The 27498-nt window shown below is 34.6% G+C and overlaps 1 protein-coding gene across 3 annotated transcripts in view; it reads right to left on the reverse strand.

Annotated features, from left to right (window-relative positions):
• Nucleotides 1-27498, reverse strand: part of TPR (translocated promoter region, nuclear basket protein) — a 65239-nt gene that overhangs the window by 530 nt on the left and 37211 nt on the right. For 2 of the 3 annotated variants that reach the window (XM_082650494.1, XM_082650493.1), the window contains exons 30-50: nucleotides 26196-26326; nucleotides 24795-25005; nucleotides 23209-23352; nucleotides 22643-22841; nucleotides 21460-21665; nucleotides 21192-21253; nucleotides 20304-20512; nucleotides 18941-19213; nucleotides 17934-18082; nucleotides 17194-17277; nucleotides 14359-14556; nucleotides 13412-13543; nucleotides 13111-13201; nucleotides 10385-10569; nucleotides 8749-8817; nucleotides 8543-8637; nucleotides 6464-6570; nucleotides 5127-5222; nucleotides 4830-4986; nucleotides 3025-3143; nucleotides 295-390 (exon numbers count right to left, since the gene is read on the reverse strand). In XM_082650494.1, the coding sequence (XP_082506620.1) occupies nucleotides 295-390; nucleotides 3025-3143; nucleotides 4830-4986; nucleotides 5127-5222; nucleotides 6464-6570; nucleotides 8543-8637; nucleotides 8749-8817; nucleotides 10385-10569; nucleotides 13111-13201; nucleotides 13412-13543; nucleotides 14359-14556; nucleotides 17194-17277; nucleotides 17934-18082; nucleotides 18941-19213; nucleotides 20304-20512; nucleotides 21192-21253; nucleotides 21460-21665; nucleotides 22643-22841; nucleotides 23209-23352; nucleotides 24795-25005; nucleotides 26196-26326 (3013 nt within the window). The remainder of the gene's footprint in view (nucleotides 1-294; nucleotides 391-3024; nucleotides 3144-4829; nucleotides 4987-5126; nucleotides 5223-6463; nucleotides 6571-8542; nucleotides 8638-8748; nucleotides 8818-10384; nucleotides 10570-13110; nucleotides 13202-13411; nucleotides 13544-14358; nucleotides 14557-17193; nucleotides 17278-17933; nucleotides 18083-18940; nucleotides 19214-20303; nucleotides 20513-21191; nucleotides 21254-21459; nucleotides 21666-22642; nucleotides 22842-23208; nucleotides 23353-24794; nucleotides 25006-26195; nucleotides 26327-27498) is intronic. The other variant, XM_082650492.1, reaches the window with a different exon arrangement.

Genomic DNA, 27498 nt, shown 5'->3' on the forward strand with positions numbered 1-27498 from the left:
CATCTACATAGCACTATAACAGTTTAGCTTTTCCAGATTATACCATGAATTTAAGGAAGAAATGAATAAAAATAAAATGTAAGCACATATTCATGATATACCTATGGTATACAAACTTGTCTGCAAGATGTTTACAGATTAGTAAACATCATATGCTCAATGTATACTTATTTAATCAACCCTTGGAACGTTTTAAAAAAACTAGATACACATTGGAGGCTTAAGGATTAGAAAACTCATTCCATTTATTACTATCCTACATCCTATCACGTGATCAATATGTTAGAAATTTACCTCTCTGTCTGTTAAACTGACGACCACGGACACCTTGTCTCAATGTTGTCTGAAGTCTTACTCGTCTGAAAGGCTTTGGCTGACTACTGCTGGTATCTAAGAAAAGCATTAATATACAAGAAAGCAAGTTAATAAACAAGAAAGCAGTTATAGTGACAAAAACTAATTACTAAATGAATGCATGGATAAAAGGCAGAGGTGCCCATTGCTTTCAATATTTAAATGTTGTTTTTTTAACAAGGGACATTTAACAAACAGAAAAGGTAAAAAGTTAAGAAAAAAGTTCTTTTTGACTTTTTTCATTCATTCACTCTACTAATTTAATAATAAATATGTACTTGGTGCCTATCCATTTATCAGACACTGTGCTAGGGGTTGGGGAATACAATGGGAAACAAAATACCACATCCCTCAGGAAACAACAGTCCATTACAATATAACATGAGTCATATCTGACTCTTCTCTTTTCCAGATGTCCCCAATCCAATCATTAGAAAATCTTGCAAGCTCTAATTTATTTTTATTTATTTATTTATTTATTTTGCGGTACGCGGGCCTCTCACTGTTGTGGCCTCTCCCGTTGCGCAGCACAGGCTCCGGATGCGCAGGCTCAGTGGCCATGGCTCACGGGCCTAGCCACTCCGCGGCATATGGGATCTTCCTGGACCAGGGCACGAACCCATGTCCCCTGCATCGGCAAGCAGATTCTCAACCACTGCGCCACCAGGGAAGCCCGCAAGCTCTAATTTAAATATATATCCCAAATCTGACTACTTCTCACGACCTTGACTCTACCATCCTGTCTAAAACATCATTTTTACCTTGAATTATTGCAATATCCTCCAAACTTTCTCTTTGTTTGTCCATTACTCACTTTCAGTCTCTTCTCTACACAGCAGCAAAACTGATACTGTTAAGTCTTTAAAGCAGATCATGTTACCACTCTGTTTGAAGCCCTCCAAAAACCTGCTATATCCATGAAAGCCAAAGAAATTCCAATGGTCTCCTAGATCTTTCCTCCCCCACCCTGTTACCTCCTGCTAGTCTCTCTCTGTCCTTACTGTGCTCCAGCCACAAAGGCCTCCTTGCTGACCCTGAACACATCACACCGCTGCCTTATGGACTTTGCATCTACTATTTCTCTCATCCTGGAACACCTTCCCCTGAATAGCTGCACAGCTTTGCTCCCTTACCTCTTTCAGGTCTTTCCTTAAATACCATTTTCTTAGTAATGTTTTTGTGAAATTGCCTGGCACTCGGTGGGCACTTAAGTATTTGGGGACCAAATGGATAATTGCTTAGATGGGGAGGTTTAGTATTTTATGTTGTCAAATAAATTTAAGAACACCCTAATTTCATATTATACTGTAAAAGGGAACAAGAACCATATTTTCTTATGCAAGCTCTGATAAGATATAGCTAGTACCAATTCTCCTGCTGAGGAAAGACAATTCTCATGGGACATCAGGATATAACTGGAGGCACAGAACTTCAGTTATTGTATTGTATTATTAATAATATTACTGTTTTACTAGTAACTATGACAGCTACAATTTTTTGGGGCTTTCTTACTGTGTGTAAAGCATTGAGATATAATTTACATACATTATTTTAAATCTTGACTGCAAGATGAGCTATGAATGCCCATATTTCACAATGAAATGAGCAGAGATTTAAAGTTACTAGCTGTTAAAAGGCAGATACAGGATCTGAACCTGGGGATATTGGCTATAGGTTGATGTGTCACAGAAAAGCGTCTAAAAGGGAGAATATATCTTGAGATAGGAAAGTTCCATGATTGAAAAAAGTAGTAACTGAGCAGGTCTTCCATAAAACCTGAAGGTTCTACGACAGAGTTTGAGGATTACTGCTATAAACCATTTAAAATGAAAACAATCAGAGAGGATGACTGAGTATGTATTTCTTCAATAATAAAAGTAATTCCCTACCTAAAAACTTTGAGATAGATAAGCTAGTGTAGTATACTGTTTAAGAGTGGAGTCTCTGGAGTCGAACTCCTTGAGTTTGCATCCTGGCTTGCCCATTATTTACTCACTATGTGACTTGGAAGGAATTTTTCAACCTTTTGTGACTCAGTTTCCATTACTATGAAATGAGTATGCGTGCTTACCATGTTGGGTTGGTGTGAGAATTAAGCGAGTAAATATAGGTAAAGGGCTTAGAATACTGTCTGACATACAGTAAGTGCTCAATGAATGTTAATTAATTTTTAAAAGGTCCTGCAGAATTAATTTTTATTGCAAGAAAGATACATAAAATAGCCCTTTTCAAAGTTAACTTCAAAAACATGAAAAACCAAACTTTAGAACTATTTATATCAGTAAATTTCAATTTTTTTTTTTTTTTTTTTTTTGAAGCAACAGGCCTCCCAACCCTCAACCCTCCATACCAAATCTCATGTAGAACCTAATATGCAGAAGAAATAAAAAAGGAGCTGCTCTGGTTTAAACACAGGCAGGAGGCCTGGAGTACTACTCCTTAGCTTCTCTCCTAATAACCCACCCCTCACAACCCCTATAGCACCTCTAATGTAACCAATTCCCATTAATATAAGCCAAGTTCCTTTTAATAAAATAAAATTTCTCTTTTAAATGAAGCATTTTAAAAGTCAAGGAAAAAAGAATTATCAATTGTAACTAACAGAGCAGGATCTTTTGCAAACAAGTTTGATGTATAAAAGCTGTACTGTAGTCAAGAGCAGGAACTTACCTACAGAAGAACTGGAAGGAGGGTCCTGGCTGGTGGAAGGAAGATCTGACTCATCAGATGCCTGAACAGGCTCTTCCTCCTGCTGGCTATCAATTTCGAGGCCTGCTTCTGAACTAATACTAAGAAAGGAAAACAAAAATTGATTAGAAAATACAAAACTGATCCTAGAATGTATCCTAAATTTTTCCCAAACTTTATTTTTCGATAGTCTACCATTTAAATAACCCAGAGCTCCCCTCCAACTCAAAACTGCAGTCTCTGATATTGGTAACCATACATTTTTTTTAAAAGGCAGGGGAAAAGAGAGCTCAAGCTCCGTTTTCCTCACTCCTTTTCTCACTAGGACATGTTTCAATTTTAATTTTTGCTTTTTCCTCTCTTTTGCTGTTGTTGTTTTTTCTTTTTGACAAAAGATGTTCACATTCTTGATATTCACAACAGATATATTATCCAGATTTTGATACATCACAAAACAACTTTCTAGGAAAGCAGAGTACTAAAATAATTCACAACGGTTACAACTATTAGTAATATACCACTATTTCACCATGGGCTCTAGCCTAGATGAGACAGGCTAGGGTAGGTGAATTCCTGGCTCAAAGCTATAACTCCATTTTTCTCTCTCTCTCTCCCATTCAAGAAAGTACATCAAAAAGCAAGTGAGGGAGATAAGAGTACAAGAATAACTTGAATCTGTTCCAGTTTTTATCGTCTGCAAACTTTAGTACACTTATTAATAACAATGTACCTGAAAGATAACTCTCATGACTCTGCTAAAGTTGAGAAGAACTGGTGAAGTGCAGCCTACGCAAGTTATTTTAATGTTCAGAGTCTGAGCTTTCTCATTTGTAAAATGGAGATAATACTTTGCAGAGACACTGTGTGGTTTAGAAATGACATATATAAAGGGACCTGCATACATGGTATGGAATTAAAGGCAGCTAGTATTTTCAGCAGGATCTGTAACTTTCCCCAAATTAAGCAGCACTGTGTTAGAGGCATAATAATAGACCTGCCTTTTTTCTTATATACTAGAGTTGGCCTGTAATTACACTAAGAAAACGTTGCTAAATAAAACAAAACCTCTGAGCTCTACCTAGGAAATCTGGGTTCTACTTATAGCTATGCTTCTGACTATGAAGTAGTCCAACTTTTTTTATTTTATGAAGAATCAGGTTCCACCTTGAAAGTTAAACTTCTCCAAAACCACTGTCCAATGGTTCTTTCCATTAAATTACTCCACCTCCTTTGGTTTAAAAAAGCCCAGATGATTTGTTATGAAATACTTCTTTTGTTAAACTTTGTTTATAACTGATGTGCTAAAAACAGTCAGGTCTTGAAGATTTCTGATTTTTAACAAGTTAGTGTTTCAGACCAAGTTCTAAATGCACGTAAATAAAAAATAGGTGAGGTTTGCTTGAGAGCCCACTACTAAATGGAAAATTGAGTCATTTCCTAATATTTCCTAATTTTCACAGAAAGCCTTCTTTCTTGGGGAAAAGTTCAAGCAGCGATATTAATGGAAGGGTGATTCTAAAGAATACTTTGTTCTAGAATGCATCATGCAATTTTCAAGGAGAGAACCTTTTAAAAAATTATTTGTCTTCTGTAATAACAATGTCTTAAGTCTTAAAATATGATATTTTGTGCAAATATTAGTTTTCCAAAATATATGGCTTGGTTTACTTTTGTAACAGGATGCTATTGAAAACACAGCTCAAGAGACTGTTGCTTCCTGGCTTAAAAAAAAAAATGTAAAAGTCTGACAAGTTTAAGCAAGCAAAAATTACACGGTAAACATTTACCCTTCAGATTCTGCCTCCACAAATACTTCATCTCCATCATCACCTGTTGCTGTTTCATTTGTTGTGGATAAAGTGCCAGTGGATGTTGTCACCATTGGAACAGACTGAGAAGCATGCTCTGAAGCATCAGAGGTGGTACTCTCAGTAAATACAGTCACTTGAAAAAATGAAAGACCAGAAAAGCAATGAAAACTTTAACAACTTTGTGGTTTCTCTAATTTTTAGCTAGAAGATATATCACAGGTTTCCATTTTACCATTATAACACATAATCTATTGATCTGCCTTTGATACCTACCCGGGGCTGCTACTTGCAGAGGAGTAGTGGGAACACTTCGGCCACCTGACTCCTCTTCGTGAGCTAGGAAGAGGGGTGTTTCATACATTCCCAAACCTAAAGACAATTCTGAATATTAATGATTGAAAGAACAAAATATTGTCAATATCCCAGACATCTAAAAGAAAAAAACTAATCAGTGGAGACACACAAATTTGTTGGAGCCCACAATTAGCCCATCAAGCAAAAATCAACCCCTCAAAAATGTAAATACAATTTAAATGTTTCCTTTAAGCTCCCTAACACTAATTTAAGTAACCCTAAATAAAAAACAGCTAAAATCCTCTTATAAGTTTTGTACAAGCTAACTTTACTGAGTGCCCAACTATGAACTAGGTACTGTGTTTGAATCTACTCTACACCAAAACAGCAAGGTATTATTAGTCTCCTTTTCGCTAAAGAAACTGAATTTCAAAGAGATTAATTAACTTTCCCAAAGTTACTAGTAAACTGGTAGCATTCCAATTTAAGCCTAGATCTGACTTCCAAGTCTTGGAAGTGTCCTATAATAAAGCCACATAAAATTGTGAATTCCTCTGAAGTCAACTCACAATTTCATATTGGTAGAGGGAAGCAGTGTTAGACCTCACATCCTAAACCACCAGGGACTAAGATGTATTGCATGACTTACACGAGGGCTGCAGATTAATCTTTGTTTTGGGCTTATTATTAAAACAGTATGCATTCCCTATTCACTTACAAAATGCCATAATTGCTTCCCAGAAATATAGCGGGTTCTATGAATGCCAACCAATGATTAAAAGGTAATTAATTCCAGAAATAGCACAATTCATGTCCAAATAACCAACTGCTATTGGTTATGTTAGGGGTCATTTTATTCCACGTTTTTTTAACATTTTATTTTTCTTATTTTTAGTGTTAATGGAAAATATCTAACTAGTTTTATACACTTAACTAGGAATGTCAAATGTCAAACTAAACAAAAAATATGCTGTATTCCTTCCAACAACTTTCAAATGGCTGGTTAGTACCTAGGTATATTTATTAGCACAACAGATACTCCTGATACTATATTAAAAGCCAAAAGAGATACAAATGTAAAAGCTAGTCATTATGCCCAAAGAACTGAAAATTTTGTTGGAAAGACTAATATGTAAGGCAGTGCTTAATAAGCAGTAAATATATTATAGCTTCTTCCATAAATTAGGATAAGGTTTATTTAGATATAGACTTTTTTACATTAATATTTGCTCACTTAAAAAAAAATCATGTCAGAACAGCTTATTATCAAAATACATGCAAATCCAGGAGAGCTAAGCTTTTATTTAGCGATTTACCTCCTTGAGAAGCAAGTTGGCCAAGATCAGAGTGACTAGAACTCGTTTGTGGCATATCTTCAGGTGGCCCAAAACGGAATCTAGGAACACCAGCAACCTGTGGGGAACTAAACAGACAAAAATTAATTTAAGATGACACTTAAAGTTACCTTGTTTAAACTGCAATGATGGAAAGACTATAGGAAGAAGGAAGAATAAGCATAAACAAAGTAGGAAGAAAACAGTTTGAAAATAAAGTTGATAAAGGAATTCTCATTTATGAAAATATTTTCAAAATATCAGTTGTCAAGAATTTAGCAACAATATAAATCGTGTGATTCATATTATGTGATCTATATATACATGATTTATACATAAATAGCTTTCAGCTGTCCTGAACTACACCTCACATTTCTTGAATCTGCTAGAAATCCCTATGTAGATATATTGAAAGCAACATAAACTGAACACGAAATGTAACAAAAAAAGAATAAAGTCATGAAAAAAGTTTTGTCTCAGTTTTCAACGTTTAGTCATAGATAAATCAGGTCACCTCTCGAGCCCATTTCTTATCTGAAAGAATTCACTAGGTGGCTCCCAAGGTCTAGAAAAAAACTTTAATATTAGATGGCTAGAAATTTGTTTTCTCATTGACCTAATAACACTACCATCCATCTTTCTGCCCATAATCCAGGATATAAAATAGCATTATCTCACTCTTTGCCCACTCCTTACCCTAACCTTTCTTGGCTAGTCAGCTACTGATGTTTATGGATTCTACCTCAGTAGTAACTCTTGAATCTATTTTCTTTTCTGTTTCACACTATTGCTTTAGTTAAGGACATGTCTCCATAAGTTATTCTTCTACTAGAAGGACATTAAATTCTTCTGAGCTATGTGAGAATGTTGTTGATTGGCTGGCACTCAGCAGTTCTTTAGGAGTGAGTCTGTTTCTGACTGGCTGACTTTTGGAAGGATGGGGCTGACAATGATCAGTTGGCTTGTAAAATTGTGTTAGCTGAGGTGAGTTGTGGTTAACTGAGCAAATTTAAAACTGGTTTTGACGGCCATATGTTGCCACATACTACAGAAAAATCAATCATTCCCCAAGTTTGTAGAAACATTTTTATTCTATTCTTCAGGTACATCCTGTCATGCAACAGATACTTCAGCCACAATTAAACATGTGCACTTCCACGTGGAAAGTCTTTTTATTCTTTAAAAGGAGTGGTATAGCACAAGCGTTAAAATAGGTTCTAGAGCCAGACTGGTCTGAAATAAACAAACAGTCACTTCCTAGCTGTCTGACCTCTGGAAAATTTGTTAGCATCTCTGTGCTTCCTTATCTGTAAATGAAATAATAGTATCTATCTTCATAGTTACGAAGATTAAATAAACTGATTCAAGGGAATACTCAGTAAGTTTTAGGTGTTTTTTTCCAAGACTCAATTTAATGTTGTCCCCATTAAGTCCTCTCAGATTCTCTTCCCCTAAGTGTTAGAATAAATCACTCCCTCGTTTATATAAACAAAGCCTATTGCTTATGCCTCTATTCTCCTAGATTGTTTAGGTTATTATTAGTTGTGCATATGCTTAGCTTTCACAACAATATTTTCCATCATGATCACTGTAATTACTAATACCTTCACCAACATCTATAAAGCATTTATTATGTGCCTGGTGATATTATAAACATGTTAACATAAATTCATTTAATTCTCACAACTTATGAGGTAAGAACTATTGTATTATTATTCTTATTAATAAAATGAAGATACTCAGGAACAGAGAACCCAGCAACTTGACATAGCTAGTAAGCAGTACAGCTAGGTTCCAACCCAGGCATTCTAACTCTAAAGTCCATGCTCTTAACCATTGTTATACTGCCTTTAAATTTCAAATTCCTGATGGAAGCAACTGTACTTCATTCACCTCTATGTGATTTTCCCCAACACTACACCCTCAACCCTCCTACCCTCAACTGCTTAGTACATAGCATAGGACTTAACAAATAATGAATCAATCAAATGTAATCAAGTTAACAGGGAAACAGGAAGAATTTGATTAGTCACAAAGTATGTTTCCCTCTCACTGACTTACTGAATTGCTTCAGCAAATCCATCAGTACGATGTGGCACAACAAGAGTTGGGGTACTTGGAACTGTTCTATCTTCATCATCAAAAAAATGCTGCTGCTAAAAAGACAGAAAACAAGTACTAAACAGGCATGACAGGAGCATACGTACGGACTACACAAATAACTGCTGAACAAATGAATCACTTTTACACGACAGGTAGGTACTTACCATGCCACCTATTCCTGGAGTCAACTGAAGCCCACGTCCTACAGACTGCCTCCGGGTCATCTGGATTCTCTATGTCAAGAAAGGAATTTCATTTGTTTTAAGGAATTAGGCAATGAAAGAAACACCAAATATTAACAGATATGGCTTATTATATGCTGGTAATAAAATAACTGAAATGTTAGCAGATAATGTAATCACTGGGTTTTTTCTTAGGAAAAACTGCTACGAATCTTGTACCAGTACTAAAGAAATCCATTTTGTAAACAACGACATGTTTTTAATTATAGACTATAATATTAACCAAGAGACAAATATTTTATTAGCCAGTAGATAATATTAACCAATATGTAAAACCAAACTCTGATCCTATTTGTAGGTTCCGATCTAACTTAGTTCCTATCTCCTTAATTTAAGTGTTAGTAAGTATCCTTTGATCTTAAAGTTTAATTATCCTTTGGAGTTCAAACAGCCGTACTGACTACTTGTAAACTGTTTCCCAATTTAGACAATTCTAAATTGATAGAATTGGCATATTTTGCAGGATCCATAAACAATCCTGTAAGACTTTATATTTTCAGAAGATGAGGTTATCTTCATCAGTGGTATTTTAGTAGAATCTACACTTGACAGTGTTTAGTACACTACAGAGTAAGACTCAAGCTACATGATTAATAGAGCCTTTGTACTTTTCCTGCTATTTCTTCAAGAGCTTCTGATAAGAGATGTCCAATCCTACTACAAAGTGTTACATGGAAAGGGTTATGCACACTTTCATGAACTTTAATAGTGGATATTAATATATGTGATTGCAAAAAAATAAGAGGAAAAGAAGTTCTGTTAAGCAGAACAGAAATTTCCTTTTTTTTTTTTTTTTTTAAAAAAAAGTGCACCTTAGAGAAAGAAACCTTCAAAACAAATGGTGGACAGATGCTGAAATACATTTTATTTTAATTAAAATCCAAGAAAATTTTCTTTAACCTGTAAAAACAGTGAGGAGACTTTTATTTTCTATGAATATAATCATCTCACTTTATATACAACTTTAATAAGCCTTGCCTTTCCAAAGTTCACTTCCTCTATGAAGTAAATTACTGCCATATTTCAGGGAAAATAATTCAGAGATTAGTTTCAGCTCAAAAATTTTACAAAAATACACCAAACATTAGAACGTTCACTTAATTTCTGGGGAAAAACAAAGTAATTACTAATGGAAAGAAAGGGAGAAAAAACCCAACATGTTTTCAAGTAAAATTTTCAGAATGACTAGTATTTTTTTTTTTTTTTTTAACTACCTAGTTTTTTTTTTTTTTTTTTTTTTAAACCCCACATTTGTTTATTTATTTATTTTTCTGGCTGTGTTGGGTCTTCGTTTCTGTGCGAGGGCTTTCTCTAGTTGTGGCAAGCGGGGGCCACTCTTCATCGCGGTGCGCGGGCCTCTCACTATTGCGGCCTCTCTTGTTGCGGAGCACAGGCTCCAGACGCGCAGGCTCAGTACTTGCGGCTCACGGGCACAGTTGCTCCGTGGCATGTGGGATCTTCCCAGACCAGGGCTCGAACCCGTGTCCCCTGCATTGGCAGGCAGATTCTCAACCACTGCGCCACCAGGGAAGCCCAGAATGACTAGTATTTTTAATACCTGAACTGGTGGTCCTAACTCTTGAGGTGGAGCATGAATGGTCAGTCTTGGGGGAAGTGGGTGTGGTGGGCGTCTTGGTGACTGAGGTGCTCGAGGGGTCTGTCTTTCAGATGCTGATGATGGCTGTTGTTCTCTAGAAATCTCCTGGGAAAAAGAGGACTCTGCAGTACCGGTATTTCCTTCACCTATAGGAAGAGAGAAGCTTACTTTGAACAATTATGTTTACCACAAAGTAACTTGGACAATCCCTAGAAGTATAAATCTTACCACTCGGAATGTTCACCTAATATTTTCAGAAAAAAAGTAGTGAGGTGTGGTAGACCCAGAGATACTGGGTGTGCAGTTAACAGTGGTATGGCCTTAGCAACTCCCTTCTATTTATTTGGTTGGTTAATGGAACAAAAATGTAACGTACAAGAAACATTTTTCTGAAGATATCAAATAATGGACATAAAGCACCTAGCTTGACACATGATAAAATAAACATTTAATAAATTTTGGCTCATACTATTAAAATAGGCAAATTACCTAAAGATCAGACCACTACAGTTATTAGTATTACACTCAAACAGGGTGAAGGAGATTGGTAAAAAGCCTTACAATAACTTTCATATTCTGGTTTTCCTAAATTTTGAATTTCAACGGCCCTTCAGATGTCTAGGTCTTCTACATACAAAGTAAAACAACAGAAGTGAAAAGTTGAATACGATATCAATTTAGTAGTTTAAAAGTCTGAGGTCTAGAATCAGATTCCAGCCCTAACACTTTTTGTTTTTTAAACGTTTTTATTGGAGTATAATTGCTTTACAATCGTGTGTTAGTTTCTGCTTTATCACAAAGTGCATCAGTTATACATATACATATATCCCCACATCTCTTCCCTCTTGCATCTCCCTCCCTCCCACCCTCCCTATCCCACCCCTCTAGGTGGTCACAAAGCACCGAGCTGATTTCCTTGTGCTATGCGACTGCTTCCCACTAGCTATCTATTTTACATTTGGTAGTATATATAACTCCATGCCACTCTCTCACTTTGTCCCAGCTTACCCTTCCCCCTCCCTGTATCCTCAAGTCCATTCTCTAGTAGGTCTCAGTCTTTATTCCCATCTTGCCCCTATGTTCTTCATGACCTTTTTTAAAAAATTCCATATATATGTGTTAGCATACGGTATTTGTTTTTCTCTTTCTGACTTACTTCACTCTGTATGACAGACTCTAGGTCCATCCACCTCACTACAAATAACTCAATTTCGTTTCTTTTTATGGCTGAGTAATGTTCCATTGCATATACGTGCCACATCTTCTTTATCCATTCATCTGTCGATGGACACTTAGGTTGCGTCCATGTCCTGGCTATTGTAAATAGCCAGCTTTAACACTTAATAGCTATGTGATCTTGGTTATATCACTTTGCTTCTGCTTCTCAGATTCTTCACTGGTACCTGAATCTGATAGGCTTACTGTAAGAATTAAATAGTTCAGTACAAGTATAGTTGCTCAGAAAAAGCACTTATTTTGTAATTACTAGCAATGTACCAAATCCATCCACTAACTTAAAATTATCTAGACTACTAGGCATATTTTTGCTTGATTGTAAAAAATAAAAGGAAGTCTCCAACAAGTATTCAATAAGCATCTGTTATATGTTTTGTATCTAGGAAAAATGGCTATGAACACCCACCCTCACAAGACTTAGCTTCTAGTGATATTACCTAAAGAGGCAAAAAAATTTCCCTTTATAACCCAATTATGTGACACAAAAAAGGTGTTTCTTAAATCCATAAAATGTTTTAGAAAACGTAAATTATTATAATTAATCTCTCTCCTTAGCTCATCTCCCTTAAAAAGCAACACTATTTTCATTATATGGTTCAGTCTTCATTAGTTTATTTTTCTCTTAAACAATTAAAAGTTGAAAAGATTGCCTGCCTTTGCTTTCTTTAATTCAAATGAGCATACAATTTGCACTTTTAAATATACAGGCCTACACAGAAACTCAGATATACTGTTTTCCCACTAGTCTACATATATAAAGTTTTTATTATATTACTATTAATGATTCTGGCTCAGTATTTGTTAAAACCAGAATGGCATACTAGACGATCACCAATTCTTTAAAAAAACATTTTAAAACCATTCTAAAATAAAATTATTATCTATGAATTCCATAATTCTTTACTGCCTATAACAGTCCAGTTGACCTCCAGGACTCATCCTTTCAAGAATTAACAAAAGGTGTGCTATATTGATGAAAAAATCTTTTATTCATTGGAAAACTGGACAACACTGCAAAACTCCTACACCCACAAATCTTGAAACATGTAGCCTGATTAGACTGACCTCTTCTGGTTGTGAACTGCCATTACTATTAGAAGTCCCTGACTTAAATTTCTACTTAAGAGCAGCAGCAACACATGGCATTTATAATGCTTTGTAGACTTAAAATTTTTGAATCTTACAGCAGACCAATGAGGTAGAAAAAATAGTATAATGACTACATTTTAGATATAAACATAGTAGACTTTATGAGAATGATAATGACAAAGCAAGAACAAGAGCCAGTCTTTTGCTTGCCAGTTTATTAACCAAGTTTTATTACCTATGTGATAATTAAGTGCAGTCCTAGTTTAGAAAACATCAGGTTAAAATATTAAAAGTGTTCAATTAAAAAGAGACTAAAAAAACAAAACAAAACATAAAGAAAGAAAAACAAAACCAAATCTCACCACTGTTTTGAGAATCAGCTGCTCTCTGATTACTTTCACCTCCACCCATACTTTCTTCTGTTTCTGTACCTGGATCAGTCCCATCACCACCCTAAAAACAAAATATGAATGCTAAATGCAAATAAATCAAGTAGTTACCTTAAAAAATAATTAACCAAACCAAACCACAGTAGAAACAAACAAAAACCCAAAGATAAGAAAAGCTGTAGTGTTCTGAGAATACAAGCCTTTTTATATTCTTGAAAAACAATACTAAGCAAGTTCTTAAAGAAAACTGATTGTCAAAATTCTAGCCAGTTACCTCAGCATCATCAGCTTCATACCCATCGTTGCCATCTGCACTACCAGTGCCTTCATTACTATCTTCACCCTCGTCTCCCATCCCTGTGTCATCTTCATCATCATCGTCTTCTTCTTCATCTTCTTCATAATCCTAGTAAAAAATCCCCAAGTATAAATAAAGATCTAGGACATGGTACACGTGTTCTGCATATCTTGATACCATGGTTAGAAATTTAAGTGACTCATTATTGACCAGGATACAGGAGTTGTCCTGAAAGTTATATGGGATTACTTCAGTGGCAGCAAGTATCAAAACTGTGAAGCTTACTGGAATTAGTACAGTAATAATCAACTCTGAATTCTAACTATTCATATAAGATCAATTCAAAGATTAAAGCTCCCAGATGTCCACAGAATGTCAAGTGGTCCACTTTAATTCTAAATTTAAAATGTGGCATTGAATAAGAAAATGGTGAAATTATACTATGCTATAAGCTTTTAAAAAACATTGATTAATAAAGGAATCTAAAAACGAGAAGCTGTCAATATAGGATTAACTCCCAAAATAAAATGCCAAGTTTCACTTAGAATATGTTTTAATTATCATGACATTCTTTTGAAAAGAACTATAAGGGCTCCACAAGAAAAAAAAACCCTTTTTATTTCCAGAAACCACAGTGCTTACAATTAAGTCTATAGTCACTTATCAGTGAGATTTAAGATTAAGTTTAATTAATCTAACAAATTCTAAAGGACTCAGTAATCATTTAAAAAAAATGAGATTTTCCATCACTTGTTCTATTCAAAATGTTAAGTGCATAACTAATCAGGATAAAAGAAAAGCATAATAATCTATTTAAAGTGATGGGGAATCAGAATTTACTGGTTGATGCATTAGTATTCCCAAGGATTTCAGCATTTCATCCAGCAGTTTAAAACAATACAAGATTTCAAATCCAAATTTACCTCATGTTCCCCATCATTTTCATCATCATCCTCCTCTTCATCATCACTGTCAATTACAATGACATCATCTCCTTTGCCTTGACCATCTTGTGATGATGTTGTTTGCTGATCTGATTGAAGAGGTCCAAGGTCTATTTGTAGAGACTGAGAGGTTTCTTCACTGTCTTCCATTGGTGTATAATCTCCCTGGGTGACTCCCTTTAAAAGCAAAAGATAAATGAATAAACAAACAAATAAATAAAGTCAAGTATACTTAAAACTATCAGTGACATACTGTAGATATAAGTAAAGGCTAAAGAATACTTATGGACTACCAGAATTTTATTTTTAAAAATACAGTTTTGAAAGCAGAATTAATTTAAAATAAATGCTTTGAGTTTCTTTACAGTCTTCCTATAGAAGAATTATTATAAATCCCACTGGGTAATACTCCAATAAAAAAGAGAGAAAACACTTTATGTAGACACACATGTATATATGTGTCAAATCTACCAGTGTGGTACTGTAGATGAGTGTTGTCCATCAGAAGTATAATGTGAGCCACAGTACATTTCCCATATGGAATTTAAAATTTTTTAGCAGTCACATAAAAAAAAAAAAGCAGGTGAGATCAATTTTAACAATAATTTAATATAGCCCAAAATTTCAACATGTAACCTATATAAAAATTATTAATCCTACATTTTAAAATTTGTAATAAGTCTTCAAAATCCAATGTATATTTCACACTTAAGAACATGCCAGTTTGGACTAGCCATATTTCAAGTGCTCAACACCCAACATGGTTAGTTAATAGTGCGGACCAAAGGCAGAAAAAAGACTATCCATGGAACTGCAACATATAATTTTAAAAAAGACAAAAAATTTTCCCCAAATCAGAAATACTGTGTAAAACACACTAAATAAAACAAACTATTATAATTGTCTTTTTACAAAAATACTTCTCCCCCTCTCAAAACTCTATCTTAAGCCTTTAAACTGCATTAAAGATATACCAGACGTAAAAATAATTCTTCCCTTAATCTATTTCCTCACAATTCCATTTTTTAGCTACTGAAATAAACTGCAATTTAACTTTATTTTTTGGTATTTACTATAAAAATTTAAACGTTTACTTTTTATTTTAGTTCAGCACTCAGCAAAATCTGTTTTTTTTTGGCCATGCCACACGGCATGTGGGATCTTAGTTCCGTGATCAGGGATCAAACCTATGCCCCTGCAGCGGGAGCGAGGAGCCCTAACCACTGGACTGCCAGGGAATTCCAAAATCTCTTTTATACAAGCCAGAAACAATGTCTTATGAACTAAATCATTCATAAAGATGTTTACTGTAATGGAAAATATGAGTAAGTCACGGTATAACTAAAAACGTAACAAACTAACATGCTTATTTCAAGAAAAGCAACACTTAGAACATCTGCTTCATTGTCAGAAAATTAGAAAAATGAACTGTTACACTTTCACACACTAAGTAGACAGTGCAAGAAGACAAAATGGAAAGCCCAAAGGCACTTTTGAGTCACAGACAATTTTGCCAATCTCAAGAAAAAGCTTTGCACAAAAGATTTCAGTATAATTTAACCAAGCCTGGCAATAACATAGAAATTCACATCTTATTTCAAAATTGTTATTATGCTCTTCAGGTATGACCCGCTCTGAAATATACACAAAATCGATGTCATTTAGAGTATTACATATTCATCTTGGAGGTTTAGTTTTCTGTTCTTAACCAAGGAAAACGGAAAAAATTAACTTACAAAATTAATGCATCTAAGAAACTAACATTTACTTGCAATCTATGGTTACTTATGATTAGCCTGAAACAATTCCTTTATTTTATACAGATAAAATAATTTTAGAATAAAATGATCCTAAAAATTTATCCAGACAGAAAGTACTGTTTCAAGCTTAACAAGACAAATGGAAACCAGACAGCCTGAGTTCAAATCCTAGCTCCAATGCTATGAAAACCTGGGTGCATGACTTAGCTGGGCATTGGTTTCTTCACCTGTAAAACAGGGAACCCTGTTGCAAGATTTCTTATGAGGATTAAATCAGTTAATAAATGCAAATATTTCAGAACCACACTTGGCATATAATAATGAGTTGTGTTAACTAATATTATAATATTACTATAAATATGAATTACTATAAATTATGAACTCTCAATTTGTAGGGCGGAGGAATGGAAGAAAAACAATAATTTGAGTGCCTAATATGTGGCAGGTACTATTTTAGGTACTCTACAAAACTAAAAATTATGTTATCTTATGACAAAATTGAGGCTTAGGAGAATTAATGTCTTGCTTACAGTCACACAGCTTCTAAGTGGTAGAGTTAGGAACAGAAGCCAGAGCTTTGTAATTTCAGAGTCTATGCATTCCCATTAGTTAGGCTGCCTCTGGAGAAGCCTCAATGTGAGTTCAAAAGATGAAGAGGTACACAAATGCGTTTCCTTTCACAGATTATTTTAATTCAGTAAGGGAAGCAATAGAGGGGAGCAACAAAGGATACCAAATGGGGCACTTATTGATTAACTCAAGACTCAACCAGCTCATCCTTCCAAATAAAACAGAGTGGGTAATCTTTACTCATGACAACCTTAGCTTGGAAAATCTATGCTAACTATAAACAAAAACATTGCTTTAATAAAGTTTAGAAGGCAGGATACTAATTAGAAGTAAAGCAGAAACAGCATTGGTAATTCTAACAATATTTCATTAAACATAAAAGCAGCAAATTGAAAACAGAAGTCCAAATAATATTTCAATTTGTCAAAGCTCATTTCATTCACTAAAAGCAATAATTTGTTTACTTTAAGTATGTTTTACTTACTTCTCCAATGGAATCTTGAGAATCTTGGTTGTATACTTGAGTCTCTACCTCTCCATCAGTACTTTCTTCTGCCATAACTTCTTCCTGAATCATGACATACAAGTGTGGTAACCATATCAGTTCACTAGATGAAGCATCACCTGGTCAGTGAGTTCTCCCAATAAAACAAAACTCAAATCTGTAATTTTATGAAGCTGTACATCAGAAATGTTCACTTATATTTACTTATAAAATATAAACAATCACATTCCTCTTTGGTATATACAAAATAAGGTTTATGAACATTAATTAAATATATGCAAGTGAAATTAATTTAGTAGTCTCAATGCTTGATAATAAAACAATTCATTACAACTTATCTTCAACAAAAGAAAATAAAGGAATACCATTTTGGTCAATCAGAGAAAAAGATGGCAGGTACCAGTTTAAAATTCCCATGAGACTATAACTTCCTTATTCTTTAAAAAAAAAATCGAAATGGAATTCATCCTACGTTTTTGTAACTGTGTTTTAAAAATTGAAATGGGAACTAATTCAATTAAACATACTCAAAGAATATAAAACAGTGTTGGCAACAGCAACAATACCTGGGTTTTCAGTGGAAATTTTACAGTAAGTTCAACAAGAGAGTTTTCTGGATTTTGATCCCAAAAGGTCCATTCTCTTAATAATGTTGTAACTGAAAGAATACCTTGGGTCTATCGGTAGAAGTAAAAGTAAACAGAAAGATCTTTACACACCTCAGTTCCTACAGGTGTAACACTTTTCAACTTCTTTGGAAGAGGCATTTCCACTGTATCGTCAGAGATCTGGTCTGATGCTTCTATGGTGCTATCTTCTTCCTCTTCACGTGTGCGCTTCGGCAAAGAAGAACTTGGGGTAGCCGACACTTTGAAATTACATAATTTAAACCTTGAATTAGAGCGTGATAATCACTCAATTTAGACAAAGTTAATTTAAAAAATATCTTGGTCATTTAACTAAAAAAAAAACATGGTAAAAATTTGGACAGAACAACATAATTTGTTCCTGCTAATCTATGTGTAAACAAAGAGCAATTTACGCTCTGAATCAATGGTCTTAACCTTTGGTTAATAAAGCCAATCAACTTCTACAACAATACATCTGACTCACTGTGACTGTACTGATACAGAATTGCTACTCACAAAGCTTATATAGGGCCATCTTATAATTTATAAAACCCAGGACTCCTTGGATAAAAAAATTTTCCTTGTACGTTTAGACTTGAAAATTCTTACTTAATCTTCTTCTAGATATCTTTTAGTTCTCAGGACTTGTATTAAGTTATAGCTGACCCTTGAACAACTCAGGGGTTAGGGGTGCTGGCCCTCCATATCAGCCATTCCTTCGTGTCTGCAGATTCAACCAACTGAGGATGTATAGTACTGTAGTGTTTACTATTGAAAAAAATCCACATTTAAGTGGACCACAAAGTTCAAACCTGTGTTGTTCAAGGGTCAACTGTATATAAAATAAGTTTCAGGTTGTATCACCTTTAAAATTAGTCAAAAAATAACTGGAAAGGAAGAAAGATCTTAATGACAAAAACGAGTGACCTAAAATAGAAGTCAGCAGTAAACATAAAATAAGATGTTAGGAATATCGTCATCCATTTTAATACCTGGTAGAAAACAAGTAGGTACAAAGAACATTCAAACTATGTATTATACTCAAGAAACTATAAATGCACAGGTCTACTCTAACCTCATTTTAAAATTAATCTTACCAGTGCCAAACACTGCTGTGGAAGTAGAAGGACGCTCAACTGGTGAACTCTGAACCACCTCCACTATGTTTGGGGATAGCTCTTGATTTGTAGGCTCGATCTGAGGATGACTCTGTTGAGTGGGCTGCACAAAAGCCGTAGCCTGTGTTTGTTGCTGAACAGTTAAAATGGGTTGAGGGATAGAAGGCTGGACGTTAGGACTAGTAGAACGAACAGATCCACTTGTGCTTCCGAAAACTGGAACATGTTCCACAGGCCCTTCTGATTGCATGGCTGAAAAATAATTAAAACATTTAATATATTAAGTTTTCTACTTTTACCAAAGCTGGAATTGTCCTTCCCTATTCTCTTATAGGTGACATTTTGCATAGTTATTTATGTACATACCTCTTCCACTCACTAGACAAAAAACACTGAGGGTAAAAGTAATGTATTATGCATTTTTGTATTGCCTATGTGACAGACATAGAGTGTGCAGTAAACTGTTGGCTGAATTAAATAAATAAACTGTTTTTGCATCTATTATTCTATGTAAATGACCAAATAAAATGACATTAAGAAACTCAAAGTCAAATTATAAGTTTTTATTAAGTATCATTTTGTTTTCAACTAATATAAAATGACTGTTAAGTTTAACTGGTAATATATCTCATAATTATTTTACTGAATGTAGTTCAAATAAAATATTCTGTCCTTTCACAGCATATGTACATGTTATATATTTCTAAACACTTAGTTTACTGAATTCTAACATTTGTTAAGACAAGGATCTAAGAAAATTGTATTTAGTAACTTTTACTGACACCTATCTTGGGGTTGGGTAAAGGGATTAAACAATGAGAGAAACAAATTCCTACCCTTGAGGAGCTCAATCTAGCGGAATAAAAAAACATGTATTCAACTGAATAAAATGTGGCTGTAATTGTTGTAATGAGTAAGAAAGTGACATGGGAAGAAAGTGCAGAAAGCAATTACAAGGTCAGACAGTTTATCAGGGAAGAAGTTGATGTTTGGGTTGAACCAGTGATTTAATATGGTTTTCTGAAGTGGATTTCATATCATCCTTCTTAGCTAATAGAGGTAAAAAATTTGGTCCTGGAAAAGCATGCCATATACTTATAGGGGTGTATTTCTCTCCTTCTTTAGCTTCAAAACACAAAAAGCAAAAAGGAACGGAGGGAGGAAATATGCTACATTAACAAGTATCCCAGGAGGCATACACCTGAAAATATTAAATGCCCACTTTTACATGAGGTCTGACTTTAGCTTTAGTGGAAGCCTCATTTATCCTTGAAGTTACTGTCATCTTCTTGTAATAAATCTAAGTAAACAGTTCAATCAGACCTGTTATTATTTTACTTACCTTCTTGTGATTCCACTTGTGTAGTGGGCATCACTGTAGCTGTTGGGGTAGTAGTAGGATTTGTAACAGTTGCAGGTGTAACCATTGGGCGGATACTAGCCCTAGGTGTTGACTTATTCCCAGCCATAGCTGCAGCTGTCACTTTACTTGGAGTAGACACAACAGGGGTTGGCTTGATATTGGCTGTTGGAGGGTCTGATGTGCTGGCACTTACAGAGGGGAAAATGCAAGAATAATAAATCATAAAAAATTACTAAAAATATTCCTTATAAAATACATATACTCTATCAAAAGCAAAGCACATATGCTTCTTGAAGTGAGTGTCTAATAATTATGACCTTAATATGCATTCAGACCTTATTAACTCTGTTTTCCTAACACTGCTTTGGGTAGACCTTTGGCAGATTAGAAAAAAAATTAAAGAGACAGTTCAGTATAGTTCTACATTTTTTGTTCACTAAATATTACAAAACTCTTATTGAAGAGGTTTTGAACTTAAGCATTAAAAACTGTGCAGGAAATGTTCTGCAGTGGTGCATCCTGACAATGTAAAAAGTATTCAACTGTGCTCAGTCTTTTATCCTTGTATCATATAACATCACAGGGAACATTAGTAGCCTATCTTAGAAGTCAATCACAAACTAAAAGATGAAAGACACTTTCTCTGTCACAAAGCTCTACCTATCTGATAGGACTGAAAGTATACTGAAAACAAGACTTCTGGAAAAAAAAATCTCAACAACTACATGATGCAGTTTTGCACAGGATAAATGGCTCTTTAGTTACATATTTTTATTTTTTCTCCCCAAAGATCACTAGATCCTTCCCGTATTTTAAAAGAAAAACAGGGAACAGACTGCAAACAGACTGTCAAAGAACAAAACTCACATTCCTCTTTCACCAGAAGTTGGAGCTGTTTTCAACGTGATCTGTCTCTGCTGTTCTGGGACCTATAAAAAGAAAACTATGGATTACTGTGCCTATCCCACAAGAGTCCACTAAACGGTGCCATCAAATTATTTTACTTGTTAATTCTTTCTATATACCTGGTTTAGTCAAAATTCAGTCTGACAAAGGCTCCTAAATCACCAGACATCTTCAAGTAAAATGCACAGGGCAAAGATGATTTGTCACTTAAACCGAATTAGCTAATTACCTTATTAGTAGGTTCTTGAGGCTCATCTCTCTGCTCAAGGTGTCTCTCTTGATGCTCCCTGAGTTCTCTTTCCAAGCGACTAATTCGACCTTCATACTGGGACTTAAGAGCAGTCATACGAACATCCAGTTCATCTTTCTGCTGATCTAAGGCTCCATTCCTTTGTTTAAGCTCCTCATTTTCTTTAGTTAGCTGATCTTTTACACCTAAAGAAGTAACCACATGATTCTATTAATATCAAAATCAAACACTGGAAATAAAATGCATTTATGTGCGTAATGAGTACTCAAAAGTCGTATCAGATTCTATTCCTGAACTTTAACATCCACAATAATTCTGATACACATCTCAGTAAGTAAAGTTCTAAACCTATCTGTATTTGCTTTATTACTCCAATATAAAATATATTCCAAAATAAAACATTTTACTTTTCCTAAGATCTCAAAAAGACAAAGGATCTACCATAAACTAGTCAGCAGGAGCCCTTTCATATGATCTTTAATATTTTAATATATTAGGAATTATAAAATTTTCATTTCATATAACCTACAGCATATACTCAAGAATAATTAAGAAACTTCTTTTATGAAATAAGTTGCCAGGGGCACTATAGAGATCATTTAAAAAGCTGCATATAATAAAACTCAACTGATTTGGCATCTTATTTACCTACTAGCAGACTGGTAAGCAAGGTGCAGTAAGGCCCTGAGCATTGTAGCACTGGGCTCCTCATAAATTTGACATGATATTCTCCCTGAAGGGCTAAAGGGGCCCTCAGTGAAGTGAGGCACAGAAAACTTATTTGGCTGGTAAGATCTGATGCTGTCTAAGAATTTACAGAAGGCTTCTGGACAGTATACTGTGGACCCAAAGGATCACCATTAAAAGGTAGTAATAGTTACACAGTAAAGCAGAAGGATGGCTGTACTCTCTATCTACTATCTACTACCAGTTAACAATTAAGAAAGATTTCATAAAAAAATTACTGACATCCTCATCACTTGAAAATTAAAATTGCTGTAATTTGTGTCTAATTAAATAAACCTAAATATCTAAAGCACACATGCACATACACAGAAGTCACTTTATAGTATTTACTTTTCTTTTCTACTTAATTTTTAGCCTGAATCAAGTAACCAACTTTCACTATCAAGTTCAAATCTTAAAGTATACAGAAACTTACCAGCTAAATGTGCAATTTTTGATTTTGCTGCTACAATAGCCTTCCTTGTTTTTTCTTCCTTTTCAGTTATCTGCTGTCGGAGCTGTTCCTCCTGTGTGGTTCTATCTTGAAGGTCCTGACGAAGTCGTGAAAGTTCAGATTGAAGCTGCACAGTCTGTTCCTGGAGACTTCTTGCTTCAATCTCTTTTTCAGATAATGTCTTTTAAAGGAAAATGAAGTATGCACCATGTAATTCAACGAAATCTATATAACTGTATGCCCTACAGACTTCAAATGTAAAACTTATTAATTTGCTTATTTAGATTAAATGGAAGTATAAATATAAAATGGTGGTCAAACCAAGTAAGTGAACACTTAAAGATGATTAGGTATTATTTACATACATAAGTCATTCAAAGTAAAAGGATAAAATATATACCTTTCCATATAAGAGAAAGTATCAGTGTTTAACACATTTTTTTTTCCAAAATTCCTTTTTATGACTGAGTAAAATTCAATTGTATTTCTTTAGCTTTTCAACAAGAAAACAATTCCTTCAACACCTTCCACTACTCTTCTGCTCATACCTTCTGCAGATTCTCCACCTGACTCTCGAGTGATTTTGACTTTGTTTCAGCTTGGTTAAGGGTTTCTTTGAGCTCCTGCATTTCCTGGACTGAGACATGCTGTTCCTGATGTTCTCCAGAAGACTGAGCTGAGGTCTCCATGACCTAAGATGACAAAGAGTATATACTTGCACATTAGTCAACAATTCTGCAAATTCATCTAAGAAAATAATCATAAGTATGTAAAGAAATTTATTTTTAAGGGTATTCATAGATAAATCTTCTATGGAACAACTTTAATGTCCAAAAGTAAGCTATTAAACAGGTTAGGGCTTTCCATACAACTAGGTATTAACCAGCTAATCAAAATGCTGATGCATTATTTAACACAGAATTATTTGGAAAAACAAATCACTCATATGTAAACGAAAGCATACTAAAGTGCTAACAATGGTTAACTGAGAGGTAAGAATTTTGAAATTTTTTCTTTATATGTTTTTTCGTCTAACGTGCTAAATACACAATAAAGTCAATATACAAGTTCTTTACCACTGGGAATTAAAAACAAAATTCAGATCCAAAGTAAAACAAGGATTTAAAAATTCTTTTTGGTAGGTGGTTAACACAGACTACTTATTTAAAACTGTAACACAACCTGATCAATTAAAAAGAACTAGTATTTTTTTTTTTTTTTTTTGCGATACTCGGGCCTCTCACTGTTGTGGCCTCTCCCATTGCGGAGCACAGGCTCCGGATGCACAGGCTCAGCAGCCACGGCTCACGGGCCCAGCCGCTCCGCGGCATCCTCCCGGACTGGGGCACGAACCCGAGTCCCCTGCATCGGCAGGTGGACTCTCAACCACTGCACCACCAGGGAAGCCCAAGAACAAGTATTTTTTGATATACACAATTTCAGTCAGCAATGAGTTACAAGAACATAGTTTTGAAAAGGAGCAATATTTGAAATTGGGAAACTGAATTAAAATATCTAGCATTTACTACTATCTCTATATGAATTTATCGTTCATTTTGGGACATACTAAAGAGCAAATCTTTTTTTTTTTAAATTTAATTAATTAATTAATTTATTTTTGGCTGTGTTGGTTCTTCGTTGCTGTGCACAGGCTTCCTTGCAGTGAGCGGGGGCTACTCTTTGTTGCGGTGCGCGGGCCTCTCATCGCGGTGGCCTCTCTTGTTGCAGAGCACGGGTCCTTGAGCACAGGCTCAGTAGTTGTGGCGCACGGGCCCAGCTGCTCTGCAGCATGTGGGATCTTCCCAGACCAGGGCTCGAACCCGTGTCCCCTGCATTGGCAGGCGGACTCCCAACCACTATGCCACCAGGGAAGCCCCAAGAGCAAATCTTAAACCAAATAAAGATATCACATATAAGCTTACCCTTGCTTAGAATCTAAAAACCAATAATTAAAAATTATGAATAAGGTTTTTATAAGTTATCCAAATATTTATATATGTATCCAAATATATATCCACCCATATATCCAAATATATACATAAAACTGTGTAAACTGTGTATATCAAAACTGTGTTATCAAAAAATGATAATATATATATGAAGAATATATTAAAAAAAAAACAGTTCAAAATACCTTATCTTGTTGTGCTTTAAGTTCTTCATATTGAGTCTTGTACCTACGCCCAATTTTCTTGACTTGAGTAATAGTTTTAACTTTTTCTTGAATATCAATTATTTTGGCATCTAAGTCCTTCTGGATGCTTTCCTTTTCAGTTCTTACTTTATTTAAATCTTCCTTTAGACTCTGGATTAAGTTCTGGTTGTTAGTCAAAGATGCATTTGATCTAAGCAAAAAAAATGGGGTAAACACTAAATATTTGGAACTTTCCAAATTTTAAAATCCTTTAAGTTACATTTTTATTGTGTTGCTTTAGTCTGTTTTTTATTTAGAAAATTCTAAGAAAACCATACACACTTCAAAAGATAATTTCTTAACTTATGAACCTGTGGTCCTTTAGAAAGATCTGATTTACTTATTATATGTCATACATGCCCATTTTAGAGATGAGAAAAACTGAGCTACAAATGGTCAAGTAACATGCACACTTTTACTCTGCGTTGGTATACAGAGTTTAATCCACATCTGTCTGATAGCAAAATCTATACTCTTTCCACTCTACTGTGTGCTAAGTATATTAGGCTTTATAGGCCACATACAATGTTTGTTACATGTTCCTCTTCCTCCTTTTTTACAACACTTAAAAAATGTAAAAATCATTCTTAGCTTCCAGCTGTACAAAAAAAGACCTGTGGATTATAGTCTGCCAACCCCTGTACTGTTATCATGAACAGAACTTGAAATCAGATGACCTGAATTAAGAACATGGGTTTAACCGCTACTAACCTTATAAGCTTGGGTACCTTTCTGAATCTTAGCTTCCTCATCTTTAAAATTAAGTAATATCTCTCCTATTTAAAATGCCAGACTACTGTTATGAAAAAAATAAGAGAATAAATATGACAAAAATTTGTAAGCTTATCAAGTATCACATAAATAGGGGCTATGACAGGGACAAAGGACATTGAAGCTTAAAAGAGGTAAACCAGAAACATTAATTTTAATATTACATTTATCTTTAAAAGCCAATATTTCACTATAAGTTCATTTAAAAACTTTCTTTATTAAAAACTTTCAAAATAGATTCATGAATATATGTTAACCCAAAAAAATAAAAGATAAATCTACTTGCAACAGTCATTGACTATTTTAAAAAGTTTGCTTTAGATTCATACCAACTATGTAGTTTTTTAAAAAGTAATAAAATATTGAGAAATAATGCATATATGAAGGCATAAAACTAAATTACTGCTTGCTTTGCTCTATAAAGTAATAAAAGGAAAGCCACATGTAAGGGCTCCAGCACTTTCCATTCTTTAAAAAATCAGGAAGCACTTAGGGGGTCACATAAAGAACAGAAACAAACTTCTTTAAGATTTCAAGAATTGTATACAACTTAAGGTTTCTTCCACATACCTTGCAATTTCAGCTTTAAGTCTTCCAGTTTCTTCAGTCAATTGTTGAATACGCTTAGCATGAACTTCCTTTTCAGAAAGGAGCTTCCGATACTCTTCTGTATCTGGATCTTTCTGTTGACTCACTAGATGCTACAACAGCAAAAATGCATAATATGGTTTTATAGGTTTTATGAAACTAATGTGCTATAACAAAGTATCAGAGTATTTGTGTTTACATTTGCTACTTGCATATATAGTGATCAAGCAACAAACTACAAGAAAATAAGATCAAAGCTTTAGTTCCTTTGTTTAGCTAAGATGTTTAGCCAAAATGGAAGGGGAAAATAAAATAAATGTCATTCACTATTATTTTTCATAGCTGCAAAGGAACATTTCAGAATCGTTACAATGGAGCCAAAAAAGGGATCCAAAGAATCTACAAGCTTTTAATATTAATATTAAATACCTAATTTCATTAAAGTGACACATACAAGGGAAAAAATGTCATAATGTATTACAATCTAAACAAAAATATGAAAATAATCGTAAATAATTGATTCCATTAACTAGGAAAGAAGGCATCATAATTTAACAGGAATGTATCTAGATTTGGGCAGATTATCCTCCTTTCTTGATTTTTCAGACTGCTTGTTTGATTAAAAAAAAAGAATAAATGCGCTCTAATATTCTATAGTCCTCTTCAGATATGAGTGGTTCCCTAGAGCATTTTCCAGGTGCTAGGTGCTGTGTGAACTGCTTCATTTATTGTTTAATTTTTGTAACATGAAGAGGGGTATAATGTCCTCATTTTCACAAATAAGGAAAATTGGCTCAGAAAGATTAATGTCCTCATTTTCACAAATCACGTAACTAGTATGTGGTAAGGCCAATTCCCAATCTTTTGTTTGAATATAGAGCTAGCATTTCTTTTTTTTTTTTAACATCTTTATTGAAGTATAATTGCTTTACAATGGTGTGTTAGTTTCTGCTTTAAAACAAAGCGAATCAGCTATACATACACATACATCCCCATATCTCCTCCCTCTTGCATCTCCCTCCCACCCTCCCTATCCCACCCCTCTAGGTGATCACAAAGCACCAAGCTGATCTCCCTGTGCTATGCAGCTGCTTCCCACTAGCTACTGATTTTGCATTTAGTAGTGTATATATGTCAAAGCCACTCTCTCACTTCGTCCCAGCTTACCCTTCCCCCTTCTTGTTTCCTCAAGTCCATTCTCTATGTCTGCGTCTTTATTTCTGTCCTGCCCTTAGGTTCTTCAGAACCATTTATATGTGTTAGCTAGCATACGGCATTTGTTTTT

This window comes from Grampus griseus (genome assembly GCF_964374135.1).
Source record: "Grampus griseus genome assembly, chromosome: 1".
Classification (NCBI taxonomy): domain Eukaryota; kingdom Metazoa; phylum Chordata; class Mammalia; order Artiodactyla; family Delphinidae; genus Grampus; species Grampus griseus.